Here is a 22,165-nt window from a genome sequence, read left to right on the forward strand (position 1 = left end):
TTTTAAATGACCAATCAAAAACAACCATTTGACTATTGGTACCTGGAAATCAGACAAGATCTTATTTTGCAAGAATTATAAATATGATTAGTACCACAAATGCCCTATTTTTAATTTTTTTAAGTATCATAACTCTATAAATTTTATTAATAGTAACTTTTTTGAGATCTGATACACATACCATAAAAATTACTTTTTTCAGTACACAATTCAGTAAATTTTGGTATATTCACAGTTTGTGCAACTATCATCACTATCTCATACCAAAGCATTTTATCACTCAAAAAGGAAACTCCATACCCATTAGCAGTCACTCTCCATTCTTCCCTCTCATACCTCTTGGTAATCACTAATCTACTTTTTGTATATGGATTTTCCTATCCTGGACACTTTATTTAAATGGGACCATACAATATGTATCTTTTGTGTCTGCTTCTTTCACTTAGGATCGTTTTTTTCCAAAGTTCATTCATGCTGTAGCATGTATTAGTACTTCATTCTTTTTATGGCAGAATGATTCCACTGTATGGATCTAATACATTTTGTTTACCAATTCATCAACTGATGGACATTGGGTTAATTCCACTACTGGCTATTTGGAATAATGCTGCTATGAATATTGATGTGCAAATTTTTGTGTGACCATGTTTTCAGTTTTCTTGGGTACATTCCTAGGAGTAGAATTGCTGAGTCATATGGTAACTTTATGTTTAACATTTTTCTTTTTTTGAGACAAAATCTCGTTCTGTCATCCAGGCAGGAGTGCAATGGCACCATCACGGCCCACTGTAGCATCAACCTCCCAGGCACAAGTGATCCTCCCACTTCAGCCTCCTGAGAAGCTGGGACTACAGGCATGCTCCACCATGCCCAGCTAATTTTTGTATTATTTGTGGAGGCAGGGTTTTGCCATGTTGCCCAGCCTGGTCTCAAACTCCTAAACTCAAGCAATCCACCTGCCTTGGCCTCCCAAAGTACTGGGATTACAGGCATGAACGACAGCACCTGGCTATGTTTAACATTTTCAGAAACTGCCAAGCTGTTTCCAAAATGGCTGCACCATTTTACATTCCCACCAGTGGCATATTAAGGTTCTGATTTCTTCACATCCTCACCAATATTTGCTATTGTCCCTCTTTTTTATTATAGTCATCTAGTGGGTGTGAATGGTATCTGATTGGGGGTTTGATTTGCATTTTCCTGGTGAGTAATCAATAGATATTTGATAGGTTTTGTAATGGCTTACAAAGAATACAGTTCAACTTCAGAATTCAATTTCATCTTACTACCTGTTAATTTTATCTAGTCTTTATTTTTTACATATAAAAATGTATAAAATCTTTGTCATTCTGAAGCACATTCCTATTGATTTTTGATCTACTGCAAACATAAGAATGATCTCAAACTAGAAAAATGCAAACTAGAAACTGGAAAACCGGCCAGGCACGGTGGCTCATGCCTGTAATCCCAGCAATTTGGGATGCTAAGGCGGATGGATGACCTGAGGTCAGGAGTTCGAAATCAGTCTGGCCAACATGGTGAAACCCCATCTCTACTAAAAATACAAAAATTAGCCGGGTGTGGTGATGCATGCCTGGAGTCCCAGCTACTAGGGAGGATGAGGCAGGAGAATTGCTTGAACCTAGGATGTGAAGGTTGCAGTGAGCCAAGATTGCGCCACTGCACTCCAGCCTGGGGGACAGAGTGAGACTCTGTCTCAAAAAAAAAAAAAAAAGAAAAGAAATGAAATGAAAACCTTTTGCAAAAAGCGATTTCTATCCCAGAAAATTATTCACGCATGAAAAAGACAGTAAGTTTAGAATTGAAAATTTTGAAATTTTAGCCTGTTGAAAGGATACATAATAAATATAAGCAGTCCTCAAAACATGAAGTTTAACTAATTTGAATATTTGTTTGCCAGAAATCTCTTGACATCTGAGAGTTAATACATATTTTTAGCAGTTTTGCATATTAACTGATCTTCAGTAAGGATTTTATTTTGATGAACAGAAAGCCAAAAGTAAACAAAGTGTTGAATTTGCTGTCTTTACGTATTTGGGTTTGTAAAATGCTTCTCTTAGTATCTGTGTATTTTAATCTATCACTTACCTAAAATTTAACTAATCTGCTAACAGGTGCCCTGTGGCAGTGGGATATGTGTGGACTTCTGATCTAAACAACTAAGCTTTCCATAGATGTGGATAACTAAAAAAAAATGTATAATGTCAGCTATTCAATTATATCACTTATATAAAAATAGAACTATTCAAACAATGCGCTTAATGGTTATTAATTAGTTATTACTAAGAAAGAAGTGAAATTCAGAGCAAGATTTAGTAACAAGTAAATTAGGAATCTGATTCCTTGACCTTTAACTTAAGGAATTAATCAAGTAATCATTATAGCCAAGTACTAGACATTGGAGATACAAAAAGCTCTGTCCTTACTGAGTTGACAGTCAGGCTATTATTAGAAAAATCTATTTCCATCTCTGTAATGATCCCTAAATTCTTTCTGGTTCTGCATTTTTATGATCTAAGTCCAGAATGTACCATTTATTAATTTGGTTACCTTGGGCAAGACATCCCCCATCTGTGGGCCTTACCTATAAAATGTGAGGTTATAATTAAATGATATCTGTGTATTTTCTAGCTCAAATATTCTATAATTCGTATACAGTTTTTTCTAAAAAAAAAAAAAAAAAAAAAAAAAGAGACAGACCATCACTATGTTGCCCAGTCTGGTCTTGAACAATCCTCCTGCTCAAGCAATCCTCCCGCCTCAGCCTCCCAAAGCACTGGGATTACAGGTGTGAAACTGCTTATTTTAATCTTGATATTCTTTCACGTCTCTAATCGAAATTTTATAACTCTTCTAAAACCCTTTTGAGGCCGGGCGTGGTGGGTCACACTTGTAATCCTAACACTTTGTGAGGCCAAAGCAGGTGGATCACTTGAGGTTAGGAGTTCGATACCAGCCTGGCCAACATGGTAAAACTGCATCTCCACTAAAAATACACAAATTAGATGGACGTGTTGGTGTGCGCCTGTAATCCCAGCTACTCAGGAGGCTGAGGCAGTAGAATCACTTGAACCCAGGAGGCAGAGGTTGCAGTAAGCCAAGATTGTGCCACTACACGCCAGCCTAGGTGACAGCGTAAGACTCTGTCTCTAAAATAAAATAAAATAAAACCCTATTATTGTAGAATAAGGCCTTTTTCCAATATTGTCACACCAACTGTTACCTAAGTACTTGATTTTTTCAAGGAGCTTGGCATCAAAAGGGAGAAAGGACAATTTCTGTTTAAACTGTAGGCTTTTTTTTCTTTCATTTTTTAGCTAAAGCTTTAGCCACTTTTAGCTGAAAGAAGAAGCATTAGATTACATTCTTACCCTTCTAACCCCTTGCCTGTGTACTGACCACTTTCAAATCTTCTGCTTCTTTTGTCTACTTCCTTGCTACTCAGTGTGATTTGCAGAACAGCAGCATTATTGTCTCCTGGGAGCTTGTTAGAAATCCAGACTCTTGGTCCTACTCCAGACTTACTAACCCAGAAGCTATTTTAATAAGATCCCTATGGGATTCCTACATAGACACGTTTGAGAAACACTGCTCTATTTCAGAGCAGAGTAAAAAAGAAGGGACATTTCTTTGGGTTACCTTTGGCCAGTTTAAATTTTCTATGAATTTTCCAATTAGCCTTTTCTCTGGTAATCAGCTTCTCTGTCTCACTTTAAAAGGTCTCTCAGATTCTTACCATTTTGCATCAGTTATTGTTGTTTATCTATTAATTTTTTTTCTTTCTTTTTTTTTTTTTTTTTTTTATGAGACAGTGTCTCATGCCCAGGCTGGAGTGCAGTGGGTGTGACTGTGACTTACTGCAGCCTTGATCTCCAGGGCTCAGTCGATCCTCCCGCCTCACCCCTCTGCCTCCCAAGTAATGGGGACTACAGGTGCATGCCACCATGCCCAGCTAACTTTTTGTTTTAGAGATGGGATCTCGCTATGTTGCCCAGTCTGGTCTCAAACTCCTTGGGCTCAAGAGATCCTCCTACCTCAGCCTGCCAAAGTGCTCGGATTACAGGCACAAGCCACCATACCTGGCAAATTATTTATTTAGTCATATTACAGGTTTTAAACCTAACCTTTGATCTCTATATAATTTACTTTTAAAGTAGTTTATACTTAATTTTAACCATAATCCAAGCTTTATAATACTGTACAATGATTTTACAATGAAATTGTTTTAAGATTAAGGAAAAGGTGCTTTGAAAAACTACATTACACAAATTCCATGCAATGTTTCTAAAAGTAGAAGCTGATTGTGGTCTAACTTAACTTTCGGAGATTACATTTTGCTAAGAGAGAATCCTCCTCCCTAATCATAAAATAGATGATGCCAAAAAAAGAACAAGCAGTAAGGCAGTAAGGGTGGGCAAGACTGCACACTCATTATTCTCATATAGAGAACTTACAAAATTTCTGAAATTAAGTGATTCTTAATTAATGACAAAGATTCCTTTTATCGAAACTTTAGTCAGGCTCCTCATCCTCTTCTTGACCAGGCTTGACCTTGGACTTCCCTCTCTATCCTTGTAGAATCCACTTTGAACACGAATCTTGCTATGTCTGCACACTTACTAAAAACTAAGTGGGAAAAATTATTCCTCCCTGTCCAGATCTTTTGTTTTTACAGATATTTAGCAACACAAATCATTGCTTATCAGTAGCTTCTTGTCCCCCACCCTTGTTTACTGGAAGAATACCAATTGATTCCAAGTCCAGGTGTTTACAAAGTAATCCAGGTGATATGGTTTGGCTGTGTCCCCACCCAAATCTCATCTTGAATTGTGGCTTCCATAATTCCCACGTGTTGTGGGAGGGTCCCAGTGGGAGATAATTGAATCATGGGGGCAGTTTCCCTTACACTGTTCTCATGGTAATGAGTAAGTCTCCCAAGATCTCATGGTTTTATAAGAGGTTTCTCTCCCTTCCTTCCTTCCTTCCTTCCTTCCTTCCTTCCTTCCTTCCTTTCTCTTTCTTTCTCTCTCTCTCTTTCTTTCTTTTTTTCTGTCTCTCTCTCTCCCTCCCTCCCTCCCTCTCTCTCTCTCTTTCCTTCTTTCTTTCTTTCTTTCTTTTTTTTGATGGACTTTCACTCTTGTTGCCCAGGCTGGAGTGCAATGGTGCAGTCTTGGCTCACTGCAACCTCTGCCTCCCAGGTTCAATCAATTCTCCTGCCTCAGGCTCCCAAGTAGCTGGAATTACAGGCACACACCACCACTCACGGCTAATTTTTTGTATTTAGTAGAGACGGGGTTTCACCATGTTGGTCAGACTGGTCTAAAACTCCTGACCTCAGGTGATCCACCCACGTCAGCCCCACAAAGTGCTGGGATTACAGGTATGAGCCACCATGCCTGGCTGAGGATTCCCCTTTCGTTTGGTTCTCATTCTCTCTTTGCCGACTGCCATGTAAGATGTCCCTTTGCTCTTCCTATGTCTTCCACGATTGTGAGGCCTCCCCAGCCATGTGGAACTATGAGTCAATTAAGCTTCTTTACTTTATAAATTACCCAGTCTCAGGTATGTCTTTATCAGCAGTGTGAAAATGGACTAAAATAGTAAATTGGTACCGGTAGAGTGGGGCACTGCTGTAAAGATACCCAAAAATGTGGAAGTGACTTTGGAACTGGGTAACAGGCAGAGGTTGGAATAGCTGGATGGCTCAGAAGAAGGAAGGAAAATGTGGGAAAGTTTGGAACTTCCTAGAGACTTGTTCAATGGCTTTGACCAAAATGCTGATAATGATTTGGACAATGAAATCCAGGCTGAGGTGATCGCAGATGGAGATGAGGAACTTGTTGGGAACTGGAATAAAGGTGACTCTTGCTATGTTTTAGCAAAGAGAATGGCAGCATTTTGCCCCTACCCTAGAGATCTGTGGAACTTTGAACTTAAAGAAGTTCCGGAAGACATTTTTAAACAGCAAAGCATTCAAGAGGTGACTTAGGTGCTATTAAAAGCATTCCGTTTTAAAGGGGAAACAGAGCATAAAAGTTCAGAAAATTTGCAGCCTGAGGATGTGATAGAAAAAGAAAAACCCATTTTCTGAGGAGAAATTCAAGCTGGCTGCAGAAATTCGCATAAGTAATGAGGAGCCTAATGTTAATTGCCAAGACAATGGTCTTATAAGAGGTTTACCCTTTCACTTGGTTCTCATTCTCTCTTTGCCAGCTGCCATGTAAGATGTCCCTTTGCTCTTCCTTCATCTTCCACCATGATTGTGAGGCCTCCCCAGCCTTGTGGAACTGTGAGTCAGTTAAGCCTCTTTCCTTTATAAATTACCCAGTTTCAGGTATGTCTTTATCAGCAGCATGAAAATGGACTAATACACTAGGGATGAATCTTAATTTGTCTAAACCAATCAGTCTCATTCCCCTAGAAGGTAACTGGGTTAGATGTGTACACCTGATCCAATTCTGGCCAATGAGAGGTGAAGGAGAGGTTTGTTGGGAACCCTCTGTGAAAGATTTCCTTACTCTTAAAGAAGAAATAGAAAAAAATAGTTTCCACTTTTCTGAAAACATAATGATGATTGGCTGTGATGCCTGGAAGTGCATCAGTCATCCTATAACATTGAAGGAAGCTAATCTGAGGATCAAACTGACACAGGAATTAACAGTGGAAGGTGAAAAAAAAAGTTGACTTTTAAAAGATGTTGAGGCTTTGCATTGACTATCTTCAGAACAGCCTCACTTCCCTATCACTTAAGCCATCTTTAGTTGAATTTTCTGTTATTTGCTAACTGACATTGGCAAATAACATTTGCCTCATGGCTGGGCATGGTGGCCCAATGCCTGTAATCCCAGCACTTTGGGAGGCTGAGGTGGGTGGATCACCTGAGGTCAGGAGTTCAAGACCAGCCTGGCCAACATGGCGAAACCCCATCTCAACTAAGAATACAAAAATTAGCTGGGTGTGGTGGCATGTGCCTGTAATCCCAGCTACTTGGGAGGCTGAGGCAGAGAGAATCACTTGCATCTGGGACGTGGAGGTTGCAGTGAGCTGAGATCATTCCATTGCACTCCAGCCTGGGCAACAGAGTGAGACTCCATTTCAAAAATAATAATGATAATAATAGAAAGAGACAATGAATGAGAATTGTATGGAACTATATGAATCTATAAGGAAAGGGACTATTTTTGCAGGATTAGTATAATACTTTTGGGAGACATCCAATCAGGAAAGTAGGTAAGATAAAATGAAGGCAGAGGAAATGAGAGTCAAATAAATATAGCCCAGATCAAGGAATCAAGTGATCAAGCAGCTCTGGCTAGAACACATGACTATTCAAATAAATGAGAATCTCCTGTACCTTCTACTGCCAAATGTTGTTTTAGATCCTAGGGCATGTTAATGCTGAACATACAATCCTGAAAATTACACTGTATGATACTAGTCAAACTTTGATGAATGTTAAACAGAGTACTATGAGGGTATAAGATAGCTACTATTTTCATATTTGTATTTTTTGTGACTCCTATCACAGACAAATTTAATTGAGTCAGCTGTTTTCTTTAAGTATATTTTGAGTTTTCAGTAAATGAAATTCTATATCAAATTCAATAATAAGGCATTTAGAATGCCCTTTTTTATGGTGATGATAATGTTAATTTCACTAATTCAAAATAATAAATATGTTTTAGCATACTTGTGTTGAAATTCCTTCTCTCGCTTCAGGTCTTCATTGTGTTTCTTTATTCTTTTTTCCCAAACTTCCTTTACAGCATTGACAGCCCCAGTACAAACCACATTTTCTGTCATGATTTCTCCACATTGTCATAGAGTCACCAACTTCATTAGGTTTTGAATAGCTGAATCACAGATACCATTTCAGAAAGGACCTAATTGTATCAGAGAAAAAAGCAATGTTTCAGACTGTTCATTGAGTACCATAATGATCATAATAGCTAATATTTATAGAGCACATTCCATGCTCCAAAAACTATTTTATATACTTTACATGCCATATCATACTTAAAAATTCTCATAAAATACTGTAATATAGGTACTTTTATTGACTAATATATAGATGAGAAAATTAAGCTTTAAAGAAGATGAACAATTTTCTTGGAGTCTCATTTCTAATATATGATTCCTTTGTTACTATATAGTTCACAATAATGAAAAACTGCGACTAGTCTTCATGTCCAAATATAGGGAAAATGGCTAAATAATGGAGATTTTTAAAAAGACTGGGATCTTGAGACATCAATCTAATCAGGACACCATGTGCACAAGTGGAAATTCAGTTAAATGATAACATATAGGGATTGTTTCCTTTTGTGTAAAATAAATTGCAAATGGACAGATGCAGTATTAAGGATTTTGACCTGAATCTCAGAAATGAGAGGAAAATACTCAATAATAGGAGAATGGTTATGTAAATTATGGTAGGTACATTTTTATGGAATATCCTATGGCCTTAAAATAATCGTATTGATTTTTTACCAAATTAGCAATAATCAAAGAATTTGATTCACAATTATTTGAATTATTTCCTTTCAAATTCAGGAATACAAAGACGTCCACAATCACTTCTATTCAATGTTATAGGAAAACCATAATGGAAGTAAAGTAAATAGAAAGTAATGTAGTTGGAAAAGAAAGCAATAAAATTTGCAACAACATAGGGAAACAGACACTTATCTGCATCAGTGGTGATATTATTATATTCTGCATGGAGAGAAACTTGGTAATATTTATCAAACTCACAAATGCTCATCCACACTTCTAGCAATTTATCTGAAGTTATTCGCAGTGTTTTTCATAACAGCAAAATATTGGAAACAATCTAACATTTCATCAGTAAACTATAGTCTACCCGTATCATGGGAAATTATATAGCTCAAAAAAAGGAAAAGTATCTTATATATTCATATGCCATGATCTCCAAAATATATAGCTATCCCACAGTTTATCCATTCTAATGAATGTGAATATTTGGGTCCCAGAGCTTTGCTATTATAAGCAATACTTTTTCTAAAATTATTGTTTTTATCTTCTTGATGTTCAAGTAGAATTATTTCTATTGGGTACATATCTAGAATTAGAATTGCTGGATCATAGTGTATGTAAATGTTCCAATTTATAAGACAGAGCCAAATTGTTTTCCAAATTGATTGTGCCCATTTATACTCTTACTACCACCGTATAAGGGTCCCCGTTGATATACATCCACTGCTGCATAAAGCAATATCCCAGGGTGGTCATAATCTGTACTTCCCTGATGATTAAGTCTTCCAAGTTAATATACAAAGGTTGTCCAGTTAAAGAAAAGACAAAATCCCAAGTATTGTTTATGAAAGGCACACCTAAAAAAATAGAGATAGAGAAAAGTGGACAGTACAAGAACAGGAAAAGATCCACTCCTAGGTGTATACCCACAAGAAATGAAAACATACATTCTCACAAAATCCTTTATATGAATGTTGATAGAAACAGTATTCATAATAGGTAAAAAGTGGTAACAACACAAATCGCCATCTACTGATGAATGGATAAACAAGATGTGGTATATCCATACAATGGAATGTTATTTAGCCATAAAAATGAATGAAGTATAGATATATGCCACAGCATAAATAAACTTTTAATAAAATTATGCCAAGTGAAAGAAGTGAGGCACAAAAGACCACATATATGATCTCATTTATATGAAATGTCCAGAATAGGCAAATCTATAGATTCAAAAAGTAGCTTTATGGTACCCAGGAGATTTGTAGAGGGGGAAATAGGGAGTGACTGCTAACTGTACAGTTTTTTGGGTGATGAAAATATTCTAGAATTAGTGGTGGTGATTGTACAACTCTTCAATAAAACTACCAAGCTGTACACTGAAAGAGAGAATTTATATATGAATCATATTTCAATTAACTTTTTCTTTTTTTATATCTTCATTTCTTTCCTTTCTTCCTTCCTCCTTCCCTCCCTCCGTCCTTTTCTTCTTTCCTTCTTTGCTCTTTTGAGACAGCGTCTCACTCTATCACCTAGGCTTGAATACATTGGCGGGCTATGACTCACTGCAGCCTTGATCCCTGGGCTTAAGTGATCCTCCTGCCTCAGCCTCTCAGGTAGCTAGAAGCATAGGCATGTGCCACCATGTCTGGCTAATCAATTACATTTTTTCAGATATACTATGCAAACACTAAGCAGAAGAAGGCTATATCAACATATTAATAGCAGACAAAATGGACTTTAGGCACAAATACTTTATAGATATAAAAGATCAATCATAGCATAATAAAAGATTCAATCCACAAGAAATATAAAAAACTTTAAATTATATGCCTCTAATAACATGGCTTCCAAATACAAAGGAAAATTGACAGAACTAAAGGGAAAAATCAAGGAATCCAGAATTGAAGTGGGAGATTTTAACCATTCTTTCAGCAACTGATTGCACAAGCAGTCTAAAACTTAGGAAGAATACTGAAGATTTGAACCACACAATGAATAAACTTACTTAAATGATAAATAAAGAACTATATCCTACAATGACAGAATACATTATGCTTTAAAAAACACATGAAAGAGTCACAGAAAAAAAATCTCTTATTGGAGTCATACAGCAAGTCTCAGTCAATTTCAAGGGATTAAAGTAGCATAAAGTTTTTTTTCTAATCAAAATATAAACTTGCTAGAAATCAATAATGAAAAGATACCTGGAAAAAAAAAGCCTATATTCTTTCAGCTAAAGAAACATGCTTTTTAAAATTTCTTTCCTTTTTTTTTTTGAGACATGGTCTTGTTCTGTTGCATAGGCTGGAGTGCAGAGGTGCAATCTCAGCTCACTGCAGCTTCAAACTCCAGGACTTAAGTAGTCCTCCTGCGTCAGCCTTCCAAGTAGCTGGGATTACAGATGTGTGCAACCATGCCCCGGCTGTTTTTTTTTTTTTAATTTTATTTTTTTGTAAAGACAGGGGTCTTGCTATGTTGCCCGGGCTGGTCTCAAACTCCTGGGCTCAAATGATCCTCCCACCTCAGCCTCCCAAAGTGTTGGGATTACAGGCGTGAGCTACTGCATCCATACACGAAACACACTTCTAAATAACCTATAGTCAAAGAAGCTATCATCATGAAATTAGAAGGCATTTTGAACTGAATTAACAAAAATACCACAAATCAAAATGTATGCAATACAGGTAATGTAGTAGAGGGAAATTTCTAGCTGTAAGTATACATTTTAGAAGAAATTAGGCTAGAAAATTTACATCCATCTCAAGAAGCTAGATAATGCAAAACAAACACAAAGAAAACAGAAGAAAGGGTATATTATAGATAAGCACATACATGTATAAAATTTTAAAATGACACAATAGAATATAATAATAATAATCTAAAATCTCTCCACAAACAAAATGCTGGTCCTAGAGATGCCTTCAATGGCAAATTCTACCAAGCATTTGAGGGGTAAAAATAACACTAATCATAGCATGAACTCTTCCTGAGAACAGAAAAGAAATACTCCCCAATTCAGATTATGAGATTAGCATACCCTTGATACCAAACCCTAAGAATGGTAATTCTAGAAAGAAAAATACAGGCTAATCTCACTAGCAAATATATTATGGAGAAAAGTCCTAAACCATATACTGGCAAACCATATCTGGCAATGTAGGAAAAAGAAAATACTGGCCAGGCGCAGTGGCTCACGCATGTAATTCCAGCACTTTGGGAGGCCAAGGTGGGCAGATCACTTGAGGTCAGGCATTCAAGACCAGCCTGGACAACATGGTGAAACCCTGTCTCTACTAAAAAAAAAATACAACAAAGGCCAGGCGTAGTGGCTCATGCCTATAATCCTAGCACTTTGAGAGGCCAAGGCAGGCAGATTGCATGAACTCAGGAGTTCGAGACCAGCATAGGCAACACAGTGAAACCCCGTCTCTACTAAAATACAAAAAAATTAGGAGGTTGCAGCCAGCCAAGATCATGCCACTGCACTCCAGCCTGGGTGATGCAGTGAGAATCTGTCTCCAAAAAAAAAAAGCCAGGTGTGGTGGCATGCACCTGTAATCCCAGCTACTTGGGAGGCTGAAGTGGGAGAATCGCTTGAACCCAAGAGGCAGAGGTTGCAGTGAGCTGAGATGGCAGCACTGCGCTCCCACCGGGGCAACAGAGCCAGACTCTGTCTCAAAACAAACAAACAAAAAAAGAAGACACATTATAGCCATGTTGGGTTTATTCCAGAGATTAAGGTTTGTTTGCTTACCTTTGTTTGAGAAATCAATTAATGTAATATTCTGAAGTAATAGACTAGAAGAGAAAAAAAATATAATCATTCCAATAGATGTAGAAAATTATTAAAATTTAATATCATGTGATTAAAAACAAGTCTTAACATACTATAAGTAGAAGATAATTTCTTTAACCTAACCAAGTATATCTAACAAAAATCTGCAGCAATCATACTTGATAGTGTAACATTGAAAGCCCTTCATTTAAAATTAGAAAAAGATGTCTGCTGTCACTACTTCCATTCAATACTGTATGATGGCTCTACCCTTTGCATAAAAGCAAGAAAAAGAAATAAAAGGCTTAAAGTTTGAAAAGGAATAAAAAACAAAAGGACATTTTTCATGAGTACAATTATGAACTAGAAAATCCAAGAGAATCTACAACTAAATATATAGAATTTAGCAAGATTTCTGGCAAGTCAATATTTTGAAAAATCAAGTATGTGTCCTATATTCCAGCAGAAAATTGATATTAAATTCTTAAAATATACTGTTTTTTGTTTTTGTTTTTTTTTTTGAGATGGAGTCTTGCTCTGTCACCCAGGCTGGAGCGCAGTGGCACAATCTCAGCTTACTGCAAGCTCTGCCTCCTGGTTTCATGCCATTCTCCTACCTCAGCCTCCTGAGTAGCTGGGACTACAGGTGCCCGCCACCATGCCTGGCTAATTTTTTTGTATTTTTTTAGTAGAGACGGGATTTCACCATGTTAGCCAGGCTGGTCTCAATCTCCTGACCTCGTGATCCACCCTCTTCAACCTCCCAAAATGCTGAGATTACAGGCATGAGCCACTGCACCTGGCCAAAAATATACTATTTTCAATAGCATAAAAATCAAATTCTTAACAATAAACAGGATGTGTAAAACCTCTATACAGAAAACTAAAAATCGGAGTGAAATTAAAGAAGACCTAAATAAATGAAGAGATATACATCATATTCATTGATTGAAAGACTCAATCTGTAAAAATGTCAATTTTCCCCACATTGAAGTATAATCAGTCTCAATACAAATTTCATCTGGAGAAGGAGAGGAGCAATTTGACAATCAGTTTCTAATTTTTAATGACAGTTCTTAAGATACAAAATAGCCCAGACAGGCTTGCCAAAGAAAACTGGAGTGGGAGGATTTATTCTACATTCATCAAAATCTCTTTTAAAGCTATAGTACTAGATAATGTTATTGGTGCAACAGACAAACATATCAGTGTACCTGAATAAGGAACCCCAGAAACAGACTCATATACATATAGGCACTGCAGAACATTGTGTATTGGAAGAACCTGCCCCCAATATTTCAATGTAGGTTTTTTCTATTTTCCCTAAGTGTCAGCCGGTCTGAGAAATAAAGAGAAAGAGTACAAAGAGAGGAATTTTACAGCTGGGCTGCCGGGGGTGACATCACATATCGGTAGGTCTGTGATACCCACCTGAGCTGCAAAACCAGCAGGTTTTTATTAAGGACTTCAAAAGGGGAGGGGATGTACGAACAGTGAGTAGGTCACAAAGATCACATGCTTCTGAGGCCAATAAAGATCACAAGGCAAAGGGCAAAGCAAAGATCCCAAGGCAAAGGGCGAAATCAAAAACTCCTGATAAGGGTCTATATTCAGCTGTGCATGTATTGTCTTGATAAACATCTTAAACAACAGAAAACAGGGTTTTCTGTTGTTTAAACAGAGCAGATAACTGGTCTGACCTCAAATTCACCAGGGTGGGGTTTTCCCCCACCCTAATGAGCCTGAGGGTACTGCGGGAGACGAGGGTGTATTTCAGTCCTTATCTCAACTGCATAAGACAGACACTCCCAGAGTGGCCGTTTATAGACCTCCCCACAGGAATGCATTCTTTTCTAGGGTCTTAATATTATATTCCTTACTAGGAACAGAATTTAGTGATATCTCTACTACTTGCATGTCCATATATAGGCTCTCTGCAAGAAGAAAAATATGGCTCTATTCTTCCCGTCCCGCAGGCAGTCAGACCATATGGTTGTCTTCCCTCGTTCCCTGAGAAATCGCTGTTATTCTGTCCCTTTTCAAGGTGCACTGATTTCATATTGTTCAAACACACATTTTACAATCAAGTTGTACAACAGTGGTCCTGAGGTGACGTACATTCTCAGCTTATGAAGATAACAGGATTAAGAGATTAAAGTAAGACAGGCGTAAGAAATTATAAGAGTATTATTTGGGAACTGATAAATGTCCAGGAAAGCTTCACAATTTATGTTCAGAGATTGAAGTAAAGACAGGCATAAGAAACTATAAGAGTATTATTAGGGAAGTGATAAATGTCCATGAAATCTTCACAATTTATGTTCCTCTGCCACGGTTCTAGCTGGTCACTCCATTTGGGGTCCCTGACTTCCTGCAACAATTGTAGAAATTTTTTTTTTTTTCAGACAGGGTCTGGTTCTGTTGCCCAAGCTGGAGAGCAGTGGCATGATCTTGGCTCACTGCAACCTCCACCTCCTGGGATCAAGCCATTCTCCCACCTCAGCCTCCCACGTAGCTGGGACTACAGGCACGCACCATGACACCCGGCTAATTTATGTATTTTTTGTAGAGATGAGGTATTACCATGTTGCCCAGGCTGGTCTTGAACTCCTGGACTCAAGTAATCTGCCTTCCTTGGCCTCCCAAAGTGCTGGGATTACAGGTGTAAGCCACCATACCTGGCCATGGAAACAATTTTTTAAGATAAATTATATTGGGACTGTTGAATATCTGTATATTACCAAAATTAATTCCATGTGAATTATAGATCTAAAAGTGAAAGTAGAAAAATAAAACATTTAGGTGACAATATAGGACTTATCTTGATGTCCTTAAAGTAGAGAACACTTTTTAAAACAGAATACAAAGCATATCCATAAAGGAAAAGATTGTTATATAGTTTGAATATATGTTTCCACCAAATCTCATGTTGAACTGTAATCCCCAGCGTTCGAGGTGGGGCTAGGTAGGAGGTGATTGGATCATGGAGGAGGATCCCTCATGGCATGGTGCTGTCCTTGAAACAGTGAGTTCTTGCAAGATCTGGTTCTTTAAGTGTGTGGCACCTCCACCGGCTCCCTCTTTTGCTCCTGCTCTGGTCTTGTGGGATGCAGGCTTCCTCCTTCACCTTCCACCAGGATTGAAAGCTCCCTGAGGCTTCACTAGAAGCCAACCAGATGCCAGCACCATGCTTCCTGTAAAGCCTGCAGGACCATGAGCCAATTAAACCTCTTTTCTTTATAATTTACCCAGTTTCAGGTATTTTTTTGTTTGTTTTGTGGGTTTTTTTTTTTTCTTAAGACAGGCCCTTACTCTGCTACCAAGGCTGGAGTGTTGTGGCACAATCATGGCTTATGGTAGCCTTGATTTCCTGGGGCCCCTCTGCCTCAGCCTTCAGAATAGTTGGGACTACAGGAGAGAAACAGTGTGCCAGCTTTTTTTTTTTTTTTTTTAATTTTTTGTAGTGACAGGATCTCTCCACATTCTCCGGGCTGGTCTTGAACTCCTGGGCTCAAGTGAACCACCTACATTGGCCTCCAGAAGTGCTAGTGCTAGGATCACAGACATGAGCTGCTGTGCTTGGCCAGGTATTTCTTTTTTCTTTTTTTTTTTTTGAGACGAAGTCTCACTCTGTCACCTGGGCTGGAGTGCAGTGGTGCGATCTCGGCTCACTGCAAGCTCCGCCTTCTGGGTTCACACCATTCTCCTGCCTCAGCCTCCTGCGTAGCTGGGACTATAGGCTCCTGCCACTGTGCCTGGCTAATTTTTTGTATTTTTAGTAGAAACCGGGTTTCACCATGGTCTCGATCTCCTGACCTCGTGATCTGCCTGCCTCGGCATTCCAAAGTGCTGGGATTACAGGTGAGAGCCACCGTGCCTGGCCCTGGCCGGATATTTCTTTATAGCAATGCAAGAACAGCCTAACACAGATTGATAAAGTGGGCTACATTACAATTAAGAACTTATTGAAAGACATCACTTAGAAAATAAAAGGAATACCATGTACATTAGTGGGGGAAGATATTGGCAATATTTGTAACCACCAATGGACTACATCTAGATTATATAACAAACCCCTAAAAATCAACTCAAAAAGGTGACAAAAAATACAATTGAACAGGAAATTTTCAAACAATAAAATCCAAATGGTAGAACTTGCCCTGTGGATAAAAAAAAATCCAGCTGACCAAAAACATATGAAGTTGTGCTCCACCTTAATAAAAACATAATAAGATACCAATGAACATCTGTCAGAGTGGCTAAAATTCAAAAGGTTGACTATACCAAGTGTTGACGAGAATTTGACTTACAGAAATCCTCACGCATTCCTGGTATATTGGTGAAATTGTAAATTAGTATTAACTATTTTGAAATACTTATGTACTAATATTGAAGATAAGCACAGCTTATGATCCAGCAATTCCATTCAAAGGTATATACCTAGAGGAAGGGTGTCTCCACCAGGAAACATGAATAAGGCTGTTCCCAGCAATGTTTTTCAAGATAGTTAAAAAAATTAAAAATAAAGTAAAACAATGTTTTAAAAGCAATAGCTGGGCATGGTGGCTCATGCCTGTAATCCCAGCAGTTTGGGAGGCTGAGGTGGGTGGACTGCTTGAGGTCAGGAGTTCGAGACCAGCCTGACCAACATGGTGAAACCCCATCTCTACTAAAAAAATATAAAATTAGCTGGGTGTGGTGGCACATGCCTGTAATCCCAGCTACTTGGGAGGCTTGAGGCAGGAGAATCACTTGAACCCGGGAGGCAGAGGTTGTAGTGAGCTGAGATCACACCATTGCACTCCAGACCGGGCAACAAGAATGAAATTGTCTTAAAAAAAAAAAAAAAAGCATGGCAGTAGTCATCCATTGATTATAAAAATAGCTAGAATTAAGGGGGAAAAACTGTGTGACATTGGAGATATGGTGAAAAGATGAAATTTCTTCTCCCAGTAAGCAAAAAGAAAGGCAGTCAGAAATTGTGTTGAGGAAGACACTGTACAAGAAAACCACAGTCTATATATAAAGCCAACAAAATGTGGCATGATTTTTTAGCAACTATTGAAGTGGAGGAAAGGAGAATCTATTTTAACATTCTTCTTTGGTACAATGAATATGACATTGATACTGAGAAGGAAATGTTGGCTCTACAGAAAACAGAAATTACATAGTAAAGCCTATGTATTGGTCTTAAACTTTTGAAATAAATTAATCTATAAAAAAGTAAGGAAGACTTATTGAGGGTTACAGAGCAGAATATTAATGCCTTATATCTTGAAAACATAAAAGTGACAGTACTTTTAACAGAATGTGGAAGAAGGAAATGAGGAAAAGAAGTAAATGATAGGAACACCAATATCCACATCTTCAAAGTGGGGAATCAACAGATACTGTCCGTACCTTATGGAACAAGAAATAAAGATTAAAGTATTTGCTTAAAGTTATTAAGGTAATCAAGAGAGAAGCTAAAAATAGGGATATAACCCTATGGCAGTGTAAGGGAACTTAATCCCCACCTCTTATAATGAAGCTCCACAGACAATGTTTAAAGTTGATTAAAAAATAGCATGCAATTGTCTTTGAAAAAGAAATATGGAGATAAGCACTGAAAACTGAATTCCAAAATGGTTAAAATGATTACTTCTAGAGAGGGCTGGTGATAGAGAGGAATTGGATAGATAATATTGCTTTTCATTATTAACCTCTTCTAAATTATTGATTTTTTAAACTAATATTATGTAGTATATATGTGTGTGAGACAGACAAATAACTATATTACAGAAAAAAGTTTAATATTTCAAGATTAAAAAATAATTGGCATATGCAGGAAATTGTTGAGAAAAATCTCTAAGCAAGGCATGCTGAATTTACTCAGGAACAGAATGCGAGATCTCTTTTCTGTGAAGAAACCTTGGGATACATACACTGGTAATCCAACTTCCTGAGCATATCGCAATCAATTTACAATTTATTGTCTCTGATTTAAGAAAGTTTGAAGTTTTTGCTAAATACTCAAATAATAAAAATATTTTTTAAATCCCAAGTATCTACACTTATACATGTATTTTACTAGACATGCAAAACGATTCATCCATTTGCTAATTCAATTCCTCATTTGCCATTAAATGTTGCTAATCCATCAGTTTTCCTATAACGATCAATTTCCCCTAGGGAAACACAAGTCAATAATGATGTATTTCTTCCTCCAGCACAGGATTGTGCTTTCTACTTTGATTATTACCATAACAGAAAAAAGCACATAGTGTGGCAAGTGAGGTAAGCATAGCAAAAGAATCGCAGAAGAATTGTTTCTTACTTCTGTGGAAATCTATCTTCCAGAGGAGCACAGTTATACGAGTGACCATGAACACCCTGCAGAAAACTTTTAAATTCTATTCCAGTTCGTTTGGACATTCTGACCAATACAAACACAGTAGAGGTATCAGCAGCAAGCTATTTATATGTGAAGAATAAAGGAAAAATATTTTTGAAAAATACTCACCATTGTCAAATACTTACCAATATCGGTAGATGCTGAAGCTCACATAACCAAAGTTAGTGACTATCAGTTAAGAGTAGATTGCAGGGGGAAATTTTTTTCAATGTGGCTCCAAATGATTAAAATCCCCAGTCAGCTGTAACCAAGTGAAATGTAATGTCAGCCTAGTTCTAATTTTAGTTCATGGACAAAGCTGAGAATAGAAAGAATCACATGAGGCTTCTTTGCGAAGGATCAGCTGATAATGTATGTGAGTGCATTCTGTGGACTGCAAAACCATACTACAGACATTATAAAACTATCAGGCATAACTATTTCTAAAATCCTGAAAAATAATGCCTATTCAAGCTCCTTCTACTTTTCACAACTTAATCATTTCACAGAATTTAATGCATCTATTCCATCCAAGCAGAGAAACCTGGAATATGTTGATGTATTCCATAACAAAAATTATACCCAGTAAACCATAGATCTGCATAAGTTTGAGCTAAAGACCCAGATGCTTTAGAAAAAGAAAAAATAAAGGTGTGGATAAGCACGAATAACAGAGGAGCCCCAAACTTCTGCTGTACCTGGGCTTCAAATTAAATTACCTCTCACTTTGATCTCTTCAGTTTTCATAGATAGGACTTAATTCCAGGTTCTTAAAAAATAAACTATATCTTTATTTTGAATTTATAATATATACACATGGAACAAAATTCAAAAGCTCAATCTTCACCGTCTCCATCCCCCACCCCTTCCACCATCCCTGCCTCCAGTAGGGAGGTTCTCTTCAAGTTCTCTTCTCTGAAGGCAACCACTATTGCCAGTTCCTTGTGTACCCTTACAAAGATGGTCTGTGAATTTACAAGCTTAAATATACCTATATCCCTTAAAAGTAACACAGATGTGAAGGCATGAACACCTACAAAAATGGTAGCATACTATATACATTGTTCTATACTGTCTTTTCTTCACTTAGGATATCTTGGAAACTGTTTCATATTAGTATATTTAGAGCAGCGTCATTCTTTTTAATGGCCACATAGTAGTTTAGCATGTAGGTGGGTCATAATTTATGTAGTCATTTGGACATCTCAGCAATATTGGTGCTTTAAAAATTTATGCCTGATTATCTCACAGAAATTCTCTAACACTTCTACAACGAATTAAGTTCTAAGAGTTGTGGGACTGCTCAAGATCACAGAAAGAGTAAAGAAGCCATGGCCACAATTGAAACTCTAACTTCCCTGTCCCAAGAGTGTACACCACCCAACACATACGGAGTGCTTGTATGTGTTCATAAGTAAAAATCAAGATCTCACACCTGTAGTCCCAGCACTTTGAGAGGCCAAGATGGTAGGATCACTTGAGCCCAGGAGCTGGAGACCAGCCTGAGCAACAGAGCGAGACGTTGTCTCTACCAAAAAAAAAAAAAAAGTTAAAGTAGCCAGGCATGGTGGTCCTGTCTCCATAAAAAGAAAAAAAAAGAAAAAGAAAACTAGCCAGGTGTAGTGGTGTGTTCCTGTAGTCTCAGCTACTTGGGAGACTGAGGTGGGAGGATATTTTGAGCCAGGGAGGTCAAGCTGTGATGGTGCCGCTGCACTCCAGCCTGGGCAACAGAGCCTTCCTTGTCTGAAGAAAAAAAAAAAAAGAGAGAGAGAGATCCAGGGAGTTTTGATTCAGTTAAAAAGAACAATATATTGTTACCTTGGAGAAAATTTAGATTTCTTTCTGCCTTGGCACTACCTACAATTAAATTTTAATTTGACAGTATTTCTAGAGAACTCACAAATTTCGAGGCATCTCTCTTCTCCTTCCCTTATCTACTTCTTATTTCCCATCCCCATGGAGTGACTTACACTAAAGACATGTCAGGGAGGATAGAGAAAGTGAATAGATGCCTGAGCTATTTATGAGGCAAATTAGCCAGAATTTTGGTGACTTTAGAGGGATATAGAGAGTGAATGTGAAGGAAGAGACAGGCACTACATAATGAATATCTGTCATTTATAACTGTCCAAAATCTTTTGAATATCCTCCACATTTTTATAATCCCCCACATCATGAATCCTACCTTTCCAAGTTAGAATTTGAAGGGGGAAAAAAAAAAATCCCAGCCTCCCTTGCTACTGGAATGGGGTATGTGACTAATTTTACACACTACTAAGTTTCCACTAATTATATACACCAACAAAGGGCTCTGTTGGGTGACTCGTGTCGCTAGTGTCCATTTTTGCTGGCATGGGTAGCAGCAAAGACAGTATATTCTGGGGTTTGTTTTGGCAGCAAGAGTTGCCTAACCTCAGCAGATGTAGCTGGTTCTGGGGTCAGCAGCAGCAACCCCCTTACTAGGCAAGTACTGTAACGTAGTTCTGGAATTCTGACAAAGTCTACGACATGGATGATTCTTGAGGACATTATGGTAAGTAAGCCAGTTACAAAAGGACAAATAAAAAAAATTATGGAGATAGATGGTGGTGATGGTTGCACAATATTATGAATGTGTTTAATACCACTGAACTGTACACTTAAAAATGGTCAAGATGGTAAATTTAATGTTATGTGTATTTTACCACATAGAATACACTCTATGTTGTTCTCACCATGGCAAAATCACCAAATGAGGCTTTTCTCAGAAGGTATCCCCATCATTAAGTGGTGAATGACAATATTCTGGATATTAATCTCTAATTAGATACAGTACTTGCAAATATTTTATCCCATTCTGTGGGTTGCCTTTTTACTCTCTTAATAGTGTCTTTTGATGCACAAATTTAAAAAATTTTATGATATCCAGTCTATCTTTTTTTAAGAGATAGGGTCTCACTCTGTTTCCCAGGCTGAAATGCAGTGGCGCAATCGTAGCTCACTGTAACCTCGAATCCCGGCCTCAAGCAATCCTCCCACTTCTGCCTCCCAAAGTACTGAGATTACAGGCCTGATCCACTTCACCCAGTCTATTTTTTTTTTTCTTTTGTGGCCTATGCTTTTGGTGTCTTATCCAATAAATCATTGCCAAATCTAATGTTGTGCAGCTTTTCACCTATCTTTACTTCTTAGAGTTTTATAGTTTTGGATCTTACATTTAGGTCTTTGATCTGTTTTGAGTTAATTTTTATACATGATATTGGGTAAGGGTCTGTCTTAGTCTGCTCAGGCTGCTATAAAAAATTTTTTTGAAATAGGTAGTTTGGACTGGGCGTGGTGGCTCACGCCTGTAATCCCAGCACTTTGGGAGGCCGAGGCGGGTGGATCACGAAGTCAGGAGATCGAGACCATCTTTGATAACACAATGAAACCCCATCTGTACTAAAATACAAAAAAATTAGCCAGGCATGGCGGCGGGTGCCTGTAGTCCCAGCTACTTAGGAGGCTGAGGCAGGAGA

The 22,165-nt window shown here is 37.8% G+C and overlaps 1 protein-coding gene across 1 annotated transcript in view; it reads right to left on the reverse strand.

The window, feature by feature from the left end:
• The window catches only part of LRRC39 (leucine rich repeat containing 39), a 32,647-nt gene extending 13,675 nt beyond the window's left edge, over positions 1 to 18,972 (reverse strand). The window contains exons 1-5 of the mRNA XM_011992556.1: positions 18,798 to 18,972; positions 12,275 to 12,318; positions 7,712 to 7,904; positions 1,860 to 1,935; positions 315 to 350 (exon numbers count right to left, since the gene is read on the reverse strand). Of these exons, the coding sequence (XP_011847946.1) occupies positions 315 to 350; positions 1,860 to 1,935; positions 7,712 to 7,824 (225 nt within the window). The 5' untranslated portion in view covers positions 7,825 to 7,904; positions 12,275 to 12,318; positions 18,798 to 18,972. The remainder of the gene's footprint in view (positions 1 to 314; positions 351 to 1,859; positions 1,936 to 7,711; positions 7,905 to 12,274; positions 12,319 to 18,797) is intronic.
• Between the last annotated feature and the right edge of the window lie 3,193 nt (positions 18,973 to 22,165).

The sequence above is a fragment of the Mandrillus leucophaeus genome, unplaced genomic scaffold (genome assembly GCF_000951045.1).
Source record: "Mandrillus leucophaeus isolate KB7577 unplaced genomic scaffold, Mleu.le_1.0 Scaffold413, whole genome shotgun sequence".
Taxonomy (NCBI): domain Eukaryota; kingdom Metazoa; phylum Chordata; class Mammalia; order Primates; family Cercopithecidae; genus Mandrillus; species Mandrillus leucophaeus.